Source organism: Thamnophis elegans, chromosome Z (assembly GCF_009769535.1).
Source record: "Thamnophis elegans isolate rThaEle1 chromosome Z, rThaEle1.pri, whole genome shotgun sequence".
In the NCBI taxonomy this organism is placed as follows: domain Eukaryota; kingdom Metazoa; phylum Chordata; class Lepidosauria; order Squamata; family Colubridae; genus Thamnophis; species Thamnophis elegans.
In genome coordinates, this window is record NC_045558.1 from 105,474,144 (window position 1) to 105,489,279 (window position 15,136).

The following is a 15,136-nucleotide window of genomic DNA, read 5'->3' on the forward strand; positions in this document are numbered from 1 at the left end:
TAGGGTTGACCGATTTTGATCTTCTTGTACTCCAAGGGACTCTCAAGGGTTTTCTCCAACATCACAATTCTAAAGCATCAATACTTCAGCTCTCAGCCTTCCTTATGGACCAACTTTCACAGTCATACATTATGTTTATGTTTATGTTTATGTTTATTAACATTTATAGGCCGCCCTTTTCCCTGAGGGGACTCAGGGCGGCTTACATAAAATGGGGAAGGGGGGGTACAAACAATAGACACAAAAATAGTACATGAAGGTAAAATAGTAAGCAACATTCATTCATCATTCGGGTGGGGACAGGTTATCTTTGTCCCCAGGCCTGGCGGGCTAACCAGGTCTTAAGGGCTGTGCGGAAGGTCTGGACGGTGGTGAGGGTACGAATCTCCACGGGGAGATCGTTCCAAAGGGTCGGAGCTACTACTGAAAAGGCTCTCCTCCGTGTGGTTGCCAGTCGACACTGACTGGCAGATGGTACTCGGAGGAGGCCTAATCTATGCGATCTAATTGGTCGCAGGGAGGTAATTGGCAGGAGACGGTCTCTCAAGTACGCAGATCCACTACCATGGAGGGCTTTATGAGTGACAAGTAGCACCTTGAAGCGCACCCGGAGATCAACAGGTAGCCAGCGCAGCTCGCGGAGGATAGGTGTTATGTGGGCGAACCGAGGTGCACCCACAATCACTCGCGCGGCCGCGTTCTGGACTAGCTGAAGTCGCCAGATGCTCTTCAAGGGCAGCCCCATGTAGAGCACATTGCAGTATTCCAGCCTAGAGGTCACAAGGGCCCGAGTGACTGTTGTGAGGGCCTCCCGATTCAGGTAGGGTCGCAACTGGCGTACCAGGCGAACCTGGGCAAATGCCCCCCTGGTCACAGCCGTCAGATGATGGTCGAAGGTCAGCTGTGGATCCAGGAGGACTCCCAAGTTGCGAACCCTCTCTGAGGGGTATGAAGTTTGACCCCCCAGCCTGAGTGATGGAACACTGATCGAATTGTTGGGAGTGAAACACAACAGCCACTCGGTCTTCTCCGGGTTGAGTACAAGCTTGTTAGCCCTCATCCAGTCCATAACGGCCTCAAGACCCCGGCTCATCACGTCCACCACTTCATTGAGTTGGCACGGGGCGGACAGATACAGCTGAGTATCGTCCGCGTATTGATGGTATTTTATCCCGTGCCTCCGAATGATCTCACCCAGCGGTTTCATGTAGATGTTAAATAGTAGGGGGGATAAGACCGAACCCTGCGGCACCCCATATGATAGGGGCCTAGGGGTCGATCTCTGCCCCCCCACTAACACCGACTGCGACCTGTCCAAGAGGTAGGAGGAGAACCACTGCAAAACAGTGCCTCCCACCCCCACCTCCCGCAGTCATCGCAGAAGGATACCATGGTCGATGGTATCAAAAGCCGCCGAGAGGTCAAGGAGAACCAGGATAGAGGGATGGCCTCGGTCTCTGGCTCTCCAGAGATCATCGGTCAATGCGACCAAAGCGGTTTCTGTGCTGTAACCGGGTCTGAAGCCCGACTGGAAGGGGTCGAGATAGCTTGCTTCCTCCAAGGACCGTTGGAGCTGGAAGGCCACCACCTTCTCGACAACCTTCTCTACAAAAGGAGGAGTCTCACCACCGCCGCTTTAAGTGCGGCGGGGAAGTGCCCCTCCCGAAGAGAGGCAGTAACAACCGCCTGGATCCAGCCTCGTGTCACCTCACTGCTGTTGGCAACCAGCCATGAGGGACACGGGTCCAGTACACAGGTGGAGGCACTCACAGCTCTCATGGCCTTGTCCACATCCCCAGGGGCAACATCCTGAAACTCAACCCAGAGGTGGTCTACCAGTTCATCCTCTTGTGCCTCGGCTGGAACTGCAGGGATGGAGTCCAAATCCGACCGAAACCGAGCAATTTTGTCCGCTAAGAATTGGGCATAATCCTCAGCTCTACCCTGCAAGGGTTCCCCCGTATCCCTCCTATTTAGGAGGGAGTGGGTTATCCTAAACAGGGCGGCTGGGCGGGACTCAGCGGACGCAACCAAGGTGGCAATGTGAGATCTTTTTGCTGCCCTAAGTGCCCTTGGTGCTGGTTGTTAGGATTGCTCGGTTCGACTCGGACTTATCGGACCTCCATAGGTGCTCTAGGCGTCTCCTCCGGCGCTTCATCTCCCGGAGCTCCTCGGTGAACCAGGGAGGTCTCCGGGATCCGCCGCCTCGGAGGGGCCGTAGTGGCGCAAGCCGGTCAAGGGTCTCCGATGCTGCCGAGTGCCAGGCAGCAACCAGGGTCTCCACCGGACTGTGGGCGAGAGTATCAGGAATAACCCCAAGCTCCGTCTGGAACCTCAGAGGCTCCATAAGTCGCCTGGGGCGGAACCACTTGGTCGGTTCCTCCTCCCTACAGTGGGGGTTTGGCCTCCGGAAGTCGAGCCTCAGTAGGCAGTGGTCTGACCACGACAGGGGTATGATCTCATTACCCCTCACACCAAGATCACAATCCACTGCTCCGAGAGAAATCCGAGAGAAATACTATTGGAACAACCATAGCTTTGACTATATGAACCTTTGTTGGCAAGCTGATGTCTCTGTTTTTTTAAATACTGTCTAGATTTATCATAGCTTTTCTCCCAAGGAACAAGTGTTTTTTAATTTCATGGCTGTAGTAACCATCTGCAGTGACCTTTAATACAATTAGAGTATCATTAATACTCAGTGATAAAGCTGTTTCCATTATAGTGCTGTAGCAAGCTTCAGAAAAAGAATTCTGCTGACACCTTTCTTTTTTAGACTTTCAAAAACCTTGTTATTGCTTGTTCTCCAGAACTCAGCCCTACAACAATGGGGCTACATAGACTGCAGGCCAGGAATGGGTTCTTACGCGAACCAGTACTGGTTCGCTTGCTCACGCACTGCTCGCTTCTCTCGCACATGATTCGTGCAGGCACAGTTCGCTGTAAATGGTTCTGTGAATGCGCAAAGACCATTAAAAGCTTATAAACAAGATGCCAGCAATGGCAACATAGACCGGTGAACTGGTTCAGGAGCATGGCCAGCCTGGGTCGTTGACGGTTCTGCGACCCAGGCCAGATTACCACTACCGGTTTGGCCAAACCTGGAGTAACCCACCTCTGCTGCAGGCCCTTGGTGAAATTTTGTTTGATTGTATTATATTAGAGATTGCTATGTTAATGTGCTGATTGTGAGAACATCAGCTAAGTTCTCTGAAGTACTTTGTTTTTGAAACATATTCCAGGTATCTAGAGGCACACATTTGCTCCATTTCCTGTCCTCTTTGTACACTTTTGATCTTTTGCCAGAAATAATCACTTTAAATGTTTGATTCCCGATTTCACTTAGCAGAAATTACTCATTTTGACCAGCAGCCTAATGAAATGATTCTGTTTCAGAAGAATTATGTACTATCCTTTTCTGAGAACAACCAATAAAAAGGAATGAAATGCTTCATAAGTGAGCTGCCTTTGACAGCTAAGCGGAGCCATCTTCGATACACATTTCGTTAATTATCAGCACTGCCCAAGATAGATACAGGATAATGGCAGTTATAGTGTTCTAGATTTAGAGCCTTAAGACTTAAGTTTTTGTTCTCCCTTAGGCAGGAAAGCCCACTGGGTGACTTTGGGCCACTCATTCTCTCTTAGCCTAATTCACCTCACAGGGTTGCTGTTGTGGAGAAAATAGGAGGAAGGAGTATTAGGAATGTTCATCATCTTGAGTTCTTTAAAAAAAATTAGGACAGGATAAAAAATAAATGTTATTAACTTCCATTGAATGCTATATAGTGGTGTCCCTGCTACTCCATTTCTCCTTGTTTCTCAACTGTTCCAAGCAACAATGGTTGAGTACTACATTTTCTATACCATGCCCAACCCTTGTGGGCACACTCTCACTTGACCTGCTCACCAGCAATTAGTGTATTCTGTTGCCGAGCTTGTTCCAGAAGCAGGACATGTTGAAGCAAGGAAGCATGCCCATGATTATTGGTCTCTCCCTCAAGAGCAACCCCCAGAAGGCAACTGGGAATAGATGACATGCTGAGGAACTTGCTTGTCAAGGCACCTCCCTGGCGCAATGATTGGATGGTCTGGCGCTCTGCTTCTTGCTGTGTGGTTAGATTTGGGGAGGCCTAAAGGAAAGAGAGACAAAGAGGGCTATTAGGCTATCCTGGGTCCAGATGGCAGATATAATAAAGTAAAATATAAAGTAGGGGGTAAAGGGGGATGAGATTTGAAATTAAAGGCTAAAAATGCAAAGGCAAAGAAAGAAAAAGAAACAAAGTAGCTTCTAAATTTCTTTATATATATATATATATATATATATATATATATATATATATATATATATATATATATATATATATATATATATATATATATATATATATTTAAAAAACTTTTTTTTTGCAATTTTTTTCTGTACTTTTCCACCTCAGTATAGATCCATTGTAAACATACTTTTCACTCCTTATTTCTCTTTCACTTTGTCTATACATATGATATTATTATATACATTCCTTAATTTACAATCCTTCATTCCATTTATACATGTTTGTTCATCTCTACATATACATTGCTAATTTCTAACTCCAGTGTCTTCTTCATTTAGTCTTTTCTTAAGCTTTACCCCTGTCCTCTAGCCATTTGTACCACTTGTTCCATAACATATAATATTCTGGTTCTGCCTTTTCTTTTCTTTCTTTTGTAAATTTGTCCATCTCTGCACACTCTAACACTTTTATTATAACATTACCCTCTCTTGGTATATTACTCTTCTTCCAATTTTGTGCATATGTTATTCTCGCTGCCATTATGATATGTATAATTAAATATTGTGGGTTTTTTGTCATATTTCCTCGTAGATACTCCCAATAGAAATAATTCCAGTGTTATATCTATTTGCTGTTTAGTAATTTCTTTGAGCCATTTTCTTATTCTATTCCAATATTGTTAACCTTTGGGCATAACCACCACATGTGGTAATACGTTCCTTGATTTTGCCTACATTTCCAACAGTCCGGTGATAAGTTTGGGTACATTTTAGCCAGTCTCATTGGTGGGAGATGCCATCTATAGAATGTCAGTTGGTTTTATCTGAACTGCATGTCTAGAAGCTGGTGTGGGAGCAGTTACATATGGGCATTAACATTGCCCATTTGCCCGAAAACTGAGGTAAATTTGAAGGCACTCCCTCTGCTTCTTCCTCGTGACTCCCCAGATTACCGATGGTCCAATCCAAGAAGAGCCTGGGAAGGAAGGGAACAGGAAAACACAAAACAACAATTCCCTCCCCCAGGCCTGACTGACCAACAACTAATCTCCCTCAGGCCCCCATACGCAGGAATGCAAAGAACGGGTAGGTAGTGACTGCTCCCATGCCAGCTTTTAGACATGCAGTTCAGATAAGACCAACTGACAGTCTCAGAAGCAAGGTGTGGGAGGAGTCACATGTGGGACATACCAAAGCTAGATGTCCATGGGAGGGAATCATTGGGCCTGAGCTCCCTGAGTGTCCAGCCCTCTCTGGATAACTCTTCTACCAAATGATGCCTCCGCAGAGGCATCCAGCTGGTAATGCCTAATGAAGGGAAAGGGAGAGGCCCAAGCAGTGAGGTGACTCAGTGGGTGCCTGGGTAGCCCAGGCAGCAGAGGTTGCCACATTCCTCGTGGAGTGCGCAGTGATGCCCTCTGGAATCGGGATCCCCTGTGCCTCATAGGCTTTTGTGATAGCTAGTCTAATCCATCTGCTGATGGTGGCAGGCGATACCTTCGCCCCGATAGAAGCCTGGAAGGAGATGAAAAGCGCCTTCGACCTTCTGAAGGCAGCTGTGCGTTTGATGTAAATACGCAGCACCCTACGCACATCCAAGCGGTGCCAGGACTTTTCTCTCTCTCTGGAAGGTGCCGGACAAAAGTCCAGGAGCACCACCTCCTGAGCCCTAGGCGGGTATTGACCTTGGGAAGGAAAGCAGGGTCGAGTCTGAGAACAACCCTGTTGTCATGGAAGGTGCAAAAATCTGCCCTGGCAGATAAGGCATTGATCTCAGTCACCCTTCTAGCTGAGGTGATGGCTACCAGGAAAACCACCTTGAGTGTAAGAAGCTGGAGGTTTACCTCCCTCAGAGGCTCAAAGGGTGTCTCCGTAAGGGAGAACTGTTGGAAGATCCCAGGTGGGAAACTGATGGATCACCGGGGGCCAAAGATTAGCAGCCCCTCTGAGGAGCCTCTTTATGACCGGGTGTTGAGTTAGGGGTCTAGAACCTCCCCCCGCAATGACCGTGACCAAGGCTGAGACCTGCCTTTTGAGGGTACTGGGGGCCAGACCTTCCTCTAAACCATCCTGGAGAAACTCCAGCACCTGTGGTGCTGATGCTGATCTACCTGGGTCGACCTGCACCAGGTTGTAAAGGCACTCCAGGATGTATCATAGATTCGTGTGGTCGACTTCCTTCTGGAAACCTCAATAGTCCTGATCACCCTGGCTGAGAACTGGGCCTCCCTCAGCTGCTCCCGCTCAAGCACCAAGCAGTTAATTGGAGCCACTCCGGATCTAGATTCCCCTGGCGCAGAGCTACCTCCTCCCTGGGAATCCTCCAAGGAGGAAGAACCGACAGACCTACCAGGTCCGCAAACCAGGTTTTTTTGGAGTCACACCTCCGTACCTCCTCCTACTCTCCCAGATTACCGATGGATCGTAGTAGAAACTGAAAGGAAAGACAAACAAAAAACAGCCAACACATATCCTTCCTAATTGTTAACGCTGAACCTGGACTCGCTCAGGCCCCCCTAGGCACGGGGACGCCCAGATGGGAGGGAAGTGACTCCTCCCACGCTTCTCTACGAAACATGCAGTTCAGGTAAGTCCAACTGCCAGTTTCCGAAGAGAAGGCGTGGGAGGAGTAATACGTGGGACATACCAAAGCTAGATGTCCTGGGAGGGATTCGCTGGGCCTGAGCCCCCTGGGGAGTCCAGAACCCCCTGCAGAACCCTCCTGCCGAAGGCAGCCTCCGCGGAGGCGTAAGCGTCCAGTCTGTAATGTTTAATGAAGGGAGAAGGAGAAGCCCAGGCGGCCGCCCGGCAGATCTCCTCAATGGGGGCCTGGGTGGACCAGGCTGCATTTCTAGTGGAATGAGCCGTGATGCCCGCAGGGACCGGGAGTCCTTGGGCCCTATAGGCCTGTGAGATGGCCGCCCTAATCCATCTACTGATGGTGGCCGGAGAGACCTTGGCTCCCCAGGAGGAAGGCTGATAAGACACGAACAGAGCCTCCGAGCGCCTAAAGGGAACCGTGCGCTTCAGATATATGTGCAAGGCTCTCCTGACATCCAGCTTATGCCAGAATTTCTCCCTGTCACCTGAGGGGTGAGGACAGAAGTCCGGGAGAATAATCTCGAGAGCCCTGTGAAAGGAGGAATTAACCTTGGGCATGAAAGCGGGGTCGAGTCTGAGGATGACCCGGTTATCTAAGAAGGTGCAGAGATCCGCCCTACTGGAGAGGGCGTTGATTTCAGAAACTTCCTGGCCGAGGTGATGCCGACCAGGAAGACAACCTTGAGGGTTAGGAGCTGAAATGAGACCTCTCTCAGGGGCTCAAACGGGGCTTCGGTGAGGGCCTGAAGGACCGTAGGAAGGTCCCAGGGGGGAATCGATGGACCACTGAGGGTTTCAGATTCGCCGCCCCTTTGAGGAAGCGCTTTAGGGCCGGATGTTGGGACAAGGGAGGAGCATTCACCCCCCCTAGGACCGTGGATAGGGCGGAGACTTGTCTCCTGAGCGTGCTAGTGGCTAGACCCTTTTCGTGTCCCTCCTGGAGGAAGTCCAGGACCTGTGGAACCGAGGCGGCAGCTGAACGGAGACCCTTAGCTTAGCACCAGTCCGCAAAGGCCACCCAAGACGCGTTGTAGATGTGCGTGGTGGACTGTCTCCTGGATGCCTCCACAGTTCTGATGACCTTTTCGGAATATTGAGCCTCCCTTAATTGTTCCCGCTCAATCGCCAGGTGGTCAGATGAAGCCACTCCGGGTTCGGATGCTCCAGAGACCCCTGGCGGAGGGCCAGCACCCCCACTGGGATCCTCCAGTGGGGAGCTGTGGACAGATCCACGAGGTCTGCCAACCAGGGGCGATGAGGCCAGAAGGGAGCCACCATTATCATCTCCGCTCCCTCCGCCACCACCCTCCTCAGGACCCCGGGAATGAGGGGAAGGGGGGGAAAGGCATAAAGAAGACCTGGTGGCCATCTGCAACGAAGGACGTTCGTGTCCATGGCTCCCCTGGTCAGAAACCTCGAAACGAACTCTGGCAGCTGGGCGTTCTGCGGGGTCGCGAAGAGGTCCACCGTCGGATGACCGAACCTCTCGCAGATCTGACGGAAGATCGAGGGATGGAGCTGCCACTCTCCGTTGTCCACCATCTCCCTACTGAGCCAGTTTGCTTGATGGTTGTCCGTTCCGGGGATGTGTTCGGCTTTTATGGACTGAAGGTGCCTCTCTGCCCAGTTCCCCAACCGCAGGGCCTCGTCGCGAAGGGCCCTGGAGTGGGTGCCGCCCTGTCGGTTCACGTGCGCCTTGGCCGCTACGTTGTCAGTCAGAACCAGGATGTGTTGACTGGCTACCAAGACCCTGAAGTGTCGAAGGGCCAGATGGATGGCTCTGAGCTCCAGCCAGTTGATGTTGTTTCACAGATCTGATGGGGACCAGCGGCCCTGGGCGATCTGATTCTCCAGGTGGGCCCCCCAGCCGAAGAGACTTGCGTCTGTGGTGAGGATCCTCCTCGTCGGTTCTCTGAAGAGGCATCCTCTGTTCAGTGCTGGGGAGAGCCACCAACGGAGGGATAGCCGTACCTGGGGGGTCACTCTGATCCTGAAGGTAGCATCACTCGTCCCGGCTCTCTGGTGAGGTAGCAGGAACCACTGGAGCTCCCTGGCGTGCAGTCGGGCCCACGGTACGATTCCTATGCACGAGATGAACTTCCCCAGGAGCCTGGAAAGAAGAACTACAGGGACAGAGCGTAACTTGCGAACCTCAAGAATCATTTTAATGATGCTGTCCTTGCGATCCTGGGACAGGAAGACCTCCCCAGCTACCGAATTGATAATGGACCCTAAGTGAAGAAGCCTGGTGGAAGGGACCAGATGGCTCTTTTCCAAATTGATGGAAAACCCCAGGGCCCTAAGGGTGTCTATGGTGGTTCTCAGGTCTCGCTCAGCCAGGGCGGGAGACCTGGCTAAGACGAGGATGTCATCCAAATAACAAAACAAATGGACTGGGAGGGAGCGTAGGTGACCGGCTGCTGCTGCTAGGATCTTGGTGAAAGTCCTGGGGGCTGATGCCAGCCCAAAGGGAAGGGCCCTGTATTGGAAATGTTGCCCTTCATGTGAAAACCTGAGGAATTTACGGTGTTCTGGGGCGATCCTGATGTGTAAGTATGCCTCTGTGAGGTCGATAGAGGCTAGGAAGTCGCCCGGTCGAATACCCTCCAGAATGGATTTTAGGGAGGCCATTTTAAATTTGTGGTATACCTCCCTGGAATTCAGGAGCTTAAGGTCCAGGATGGCCCTCCATCCCCCTGAGCTCTTAAGGACTAAGAAGAGGTGCAAGTAGAACCCGGATCCCTCTTCCCCTTCTGGGACTCTTTCAATGGCCCTGATGTCAAGTAGATGTTTAATGGCTTTGGCCTTAAGGGCCCACTTGGCCGGGTCCGTAGAGGGGGTGAAGGTGCGGAATCTGCTGGGGGGAAGAGAACGAAACTCCAGGTGTAGCCCGAGCCTTACAGTCTGGAGAACCCACTCATCCGAGGTGACCCGTTCCCAGGCATCCACAAACAGGGAGAGGCGACCGCCGATGGGGAAATCCGGCCCTGGATTACCTGAATCTGTGGAAGGGACGACCGCCTCCCTCTCGAAAGGGCCGTTTATCCTGCTGCTGGCCCCTGAATCTGTCCCTCTGGAACTGCCCCTGAATCCCCTTGCCTGTGGAATCTAGGGCACCTCTGATTCTGGTTGTCCCCGTCGGGTGGTCGGTACAGGGCCCTCCTGGGGTATGGCACGTGGCGGAAGTCCGATCGCTTAGTTGTTGTTGGGAGCACCTTCCGCTTGTTCTTATCCTCTATGAGGAGAGGATCCAGCGCCGTCCCGAATAGCTTCTCCCCGGTGTAGTCTGCGCTCGTTAGGTGCCATTTCATCCGGGATTCCGCCTGCCAGTGATGTAGCCAGAGCATGCGCCTAGAAGCAACTGAGGAAGACATAGCTTGTGCCGCATATTTTACCGCATCTAGCATGGCGTCTGCTGAGAACTGCGTTGCCGCCAGCATCTTGGATATGTCTTGTAGCAGGCGCACATCAGAGGCCGGAGTCCTGTCCCTCAGCTGCTCCAACCATAGGATTGTGGACCTGCTAAAGAAAGAGGCGGAGGCAGCCGCCCTGATAGCCCAGGTGATAGCCTGAAACGTTTTGCGCAGGACAATGTCTGCCTTCTTGTCCTCAGGTTTGAGGCAATTGGCAGTGTCTCCTGCGACCACTGTTGAGGATGAAGCCAGAGTGGCCACTGGGTTGTCCACCTCCGGTACCTGGAGAGCCTGGGCAAAAGTTTGATTAAGGTTGTAAAACTTTCTTTCATTCCCACCTGGGGTGGGGAAGGACCCTGGTTTTACCCACTGCGATTTAAGGACTTCCATGAACATCTCCGGAATGGGAATCTCCTCCTTAGCCACGGGAGGTCTATGGAAAGGCCCCTTTTTCTTCTTGCTCTTACCCTTGTCAGATGATTCCGCTGCCGGTTTGGGATCCGGTGGGGGATCCAGTTCGGCTGTGGCTGCTGCCTTGCGAAGTAAGGAGCTAAATAAAGAAGGGGAAAAAAGCTCTGCCACGGTGGAATCATCCTCTGCCTGGGGATCCTCATCTTCTGAGAACCCCACCTCCTTCAATTCTCCTTCCTCTAGGTCGGAGGCCTCGCTAGCTGTGGAAGGGGAGGGAGACCTGGCTTCCCTGGCAGCTGATGTGCTGGGGCGTTCTTGCTGGATCCTAGGGGGATCCTGTGGGGCCCTGCTCCTGGAACCTTGAGGTTGCTGACCTAAGCTAGAAGCCATTACCTGGGCCAGAGCCCTGGCTAGCATGTCCTGGAAACTGTTGGTTAAGTCAGGTAGGGCAGGCTGTAGCTCTGGAGGCTGGGGATATCCCTGGGCTCCAGAGAAAGGGGAGCCAGGCGAGGCCTGGTTGGGCTGGTGGTTCTGCGCCCAAAGGGATCCGCTCTGGAGTCCGCTGGGGGAGCAGGCGAAAGGGGGGGGGTGAAAAAGAGCTATGTCTTCTAAAGGAGCCCCCTGGAGAGGCTGGAGACGCTGCCCAGGCCTCCACCTGGGCTGCGGCCCTGCGAGGGGAACGAGACCTGGAAGGGGAGGGGCTGATGGTCGCCCTGAATTCCCTGGCCGAGGCCCTGGTGTTTCTGGCCTCCTTCCTGGGGGCTGCCTGTTTGGGGGCTCTGGCCTTATCCCTCCTCAGTGGGGATCTCCCCCTGGGTGCTGGGGAAAAACCTCTGGAAGTTCCCTCACCGGGATCCTCACCCCCTGGGGCCTTGGGCCTGGTGCCCTTGCTCCTGGTCACCTCCGCCATTACTCACTGTTAGATGCACATCACCTCCTCCTCCTATAGCCAGCTGCAAGATCGGATTCTGCTCTCAGGGGCTGGATCCGCTCTTTAAGCCCCTGTGCTGATCCTCTGAATCAGTTGCCGGCAGGCCCAGCTCTGGATCACCCCCCGGATCACCGGCAGGGTAGAGCCTAGAAGAAGCCTCTTCCGGCTTGCTGGAGCCTTCTGAGCACTTTGGGCCTCCGTAGGGAAGCTCTGATCACATGCTCGACCACGTGCTCTTTCCAAAATGGCGACCGCCGACCTGTGGACCGATCCTCCTGCTGCTAGAGATTGTAGGGGGAAGCTCCTGGAAGTCCCCGAACCTTGCAGATCCTCTTCTGCCTCCCCCAGGCCTGGGCTTCGCCTGGATCGATTGTGCCAGGCAGAGGCTTCTTTCCCCTCTCTTACGCGACCAGCCGGTCACACGGGGCATGCACGCACACGCTGGTTTGCAACGAGGCTTTTCCAGTGGCGCGGAGCACAGCGGAGGAGAGGTGAGGAGAAAGGCAAGGTCCTTATCGGAAACCTTTGTAGCTAGAGATCGCTGATCCAATCTTGAGGAAAAAAACTCTAAGTCTTCGAAGAGAAGGGAGAGAAGGAAAAACACTCCTTTTCAGGCCAAGACTGAGGTAATCTGGGAGAGTAGGAGGAGGTATGGAGGTGTGGCTCCAAAAGATTAATACCTCAGTCTCCAATAGAGGTTTTTTTTTTTTAGAGTTTTATTGAACACTTATAGGCCACCCTTTTCCCTGAGGGGACTCAGGGCGGCTTACAATAATGAGGGAGGGGAGTGTAAGACAAGACATAAAAGAAAATGTGAGTAAAAAATAATTAACAATAAAAGCACAACATTCACTCAGCATTCGGGCGGGGAGAGAGTAAAGTCCTATCCCCAGGCCTGACGGGATAGCCAGATGTTGAGGGCCGTGCGGAAGGCCTGGACGGTGGTGAGGGTGCGGATCTCCACGGGGAGATTGTTCCATAGCGTCGGAGCTGCAACTGAGAAGGCTCTCCTCCGCGTAGTCGCCAGTCGGCACTGACTGGCGGATGGAATTCGGAGGAGGCCTACCCTGTGCGATCTGATGGGACGCAGGGAGGTAATTGGCAGAAGGCGGTCTCTCAAATAGCCAGATCCACTACCATGGAGCGCTTTATGGATGGTAAGTAGGACCTTGAAGTGCACCCGGAGATCAACAGGTAGCCAGCGCAGCTCACGGAGGATCGGTGTTATGTGGGCGAACCGCGGTGCGCCCACGATCACTCGCGCGGCCGCATTCTGGACTAGCTGAAGTCGCCGGATGCTCTTCAAGGGCAGCCCCATGTAGAGCACATTGCAGTATTCCAGCCTAGAGATCACAAGGGCTCGAGTGACTGTTGTGAGGGCCTCCCGGTTCAGGTAGGGCCGCAACTGGCGCACCAGGCGAACCTGGGCAAATGCCCCCCTGGTCACAGCTGACAAGTGATGGTCAAAACTCAGCTGTGGGTCCAGGAGGACTCCCAAGTTGCGGACCCTGTCTGAGGGGTATAAATTTTGCCCCCCCAGCCTGATTGATGGGACATTAGCCAAATTGTTGGGAGGAAAACACAACAGCCACTCGGTCTTTTCCGGGTTGAGTACCAGTTTGTTAGCTCTCATCCAGTCTTTAACAGCCTCAAGGCCCCGGTTCATCACGTCCACCGCTTCATTGAGTTGGCACGGGGCGGACAGATACAACTGTGTATCGTCCGCGTATTGATGGTATTTTATCCCGTGCCTCCGAATGATCTCGCCCAGCGGTTTCATGTATATGTTGAATAGTAGGGGGGATAAGACCGAGCCCTGCGGCACCCCATAAGTTAGGGGCCTCGGGGACGATCTCTGCCCCCCCACCAACACTGACTGCGACCTGTCCGAGAGGTAGGAGGAGAACCACTGCAGAACAGTGCCGCCCACCCCCACCTCCCGCAGTCGTCGCAGAAGGATACTATGGTCGATGGTATCGAAAGCCGCTGAGAGGTCAAGGAGAACCAGGATGGACGCATGCCTCCATCTCTGGCTCTCCAGAGATCATCGGTCAATGCGACCAAAGCGGTTTCTGTGCTGTAACCGGGCCTGAAGCCGGACTGGAAGGGGTCAAGATAGTTAGCTTCCTCCAAGGTACGCTGAAGCTGGAAGGCCACCACCTTCTCAACAACCTTCCCCACAAAGGGGAGGTTGGAGACTGGACGGTAGTTATTAAGAACTGCTGGATCCAAAGACGGTTTCTTCAGGAGGGGTCTCACCACCGCCACCTTAAGCGCGGTGGGGAAGTACCCCTCCCGAAGAGAAGTGGTAACAACCGCCTGGATCCAGCCTCGTGTCACCTCACTGCTGTTGGCAACCAGCCAGGAGGGACACGGGTCCAGTATACAGGTGGAGGCACTCACAGCTTGCATAGCCTTGTCCACATCCCCGGAGGCAACATCCTGAAACTCAACCCAGAGATGGTCTGCCAAGTCATTCCCTTGTGTCTCGGCTGGATCTGCAGGAGTGGAGTCCAGGTCCGATCGAAACCGAGCAACTTTGTCCGCCAAGAACTGAACATACTCCTCAGCCTTACCCTGTAGGGGGTTCCCCGTTTCCCTCCTATTTAGGAGGGAGCGGGTTATCCTAAACAGGGCGGCTGGGCGGGACTCAGTAGGCAAGAAGGCTTGGGTAATACCCCACGTGTTACTCCTCCCACGCCTTCTCTTCGGAAACCAATATTTTTGGTAAACTGTTCATTTTGATGACAGGTATCCTTCCTATAAGGGACAGTTGTAGCTTTTTCCATATTTTCAAATCTTTTTTCATCTGTTGCATCAATTTAGTGTAATTATCTTATTTGATTGAAGAACATCTGGCTGATAGCCAAATTCCCAGATATTTTACTGTTTTAGTGACATATGCCCAATCTTTCTTTCAATTCTCTTTCCTGTTTTTAGTCAGATTTTTTGTTATTTCCTTTGTTTTATTTTTGTTAATTTTAAGTCCTGATACTCTTATTCTTCTATGTGTTGTACCAGTTCAAGTCCTATCCAAATAACAATTGTCAAACCCTGCTTCCAGGCAAACTCAGAAAAGAAACATTTAGATTTCTGGAAAGGTCTTTACTCCTAATAGGATAAAGTATAATATTTCAAAAGCCAGCTAAAGCAATTTTTCTGTTCAACTTACATTTAGCATAATTAAGAGGAGTTGAGAATCACTTTCTCACACTTCTGCCTTCCTCTGGGCTGAGGTGTCTCTTAGGGTAACGGTTTTGTTTTCTCTCCTATATTCCCAGGGCCTTCTAGATATTCCATTCTAACAATATTCCCACAGTTAAGTGTTTTTGAAATGGTGTTGCTGAATTATAATTTCCAGCAATTCTCACCACTGCCTGATGATGACTGAAGCAGTGAAGAATTCTTGAAGTCCAGGAAATCTAGCTAAAAATTCCCCACTCCTGTCTTAGCCTTCCATCCTTCTGAGGTGGGTAAAAAGAGGACCCAAATTGTTGGAGGCAATAT

The 15,136-nt window shown here is 51.8% G+C and overlaps 1 protein-coding gene across 8 annotated transcripts in view; it reads right to left on the bottom strand.

Moving 5' to 3' along the window:
- Nucleotides 1-15,136, bottom strand: part of HDAC5 (histone deacetylase 5) — a 160,940-nt gene that overhangs the window by 32,949 nt on the left and 112,855 nt on the right. For all 8 annotated transcript variants that reach the window (XM_032238121.1, XM_032238117.1, XM_032238120.1 and 5 more), the window contains one exon: nt 3,911-4,133. In XM_032238121.1, the coding sequence (XP_032094012.1) occupies nt 3,911-4,133 (223 nt within the window). The remainder of the gene's footprint in view (nt 1-3,910; nt 4,134-15,136) is intronic.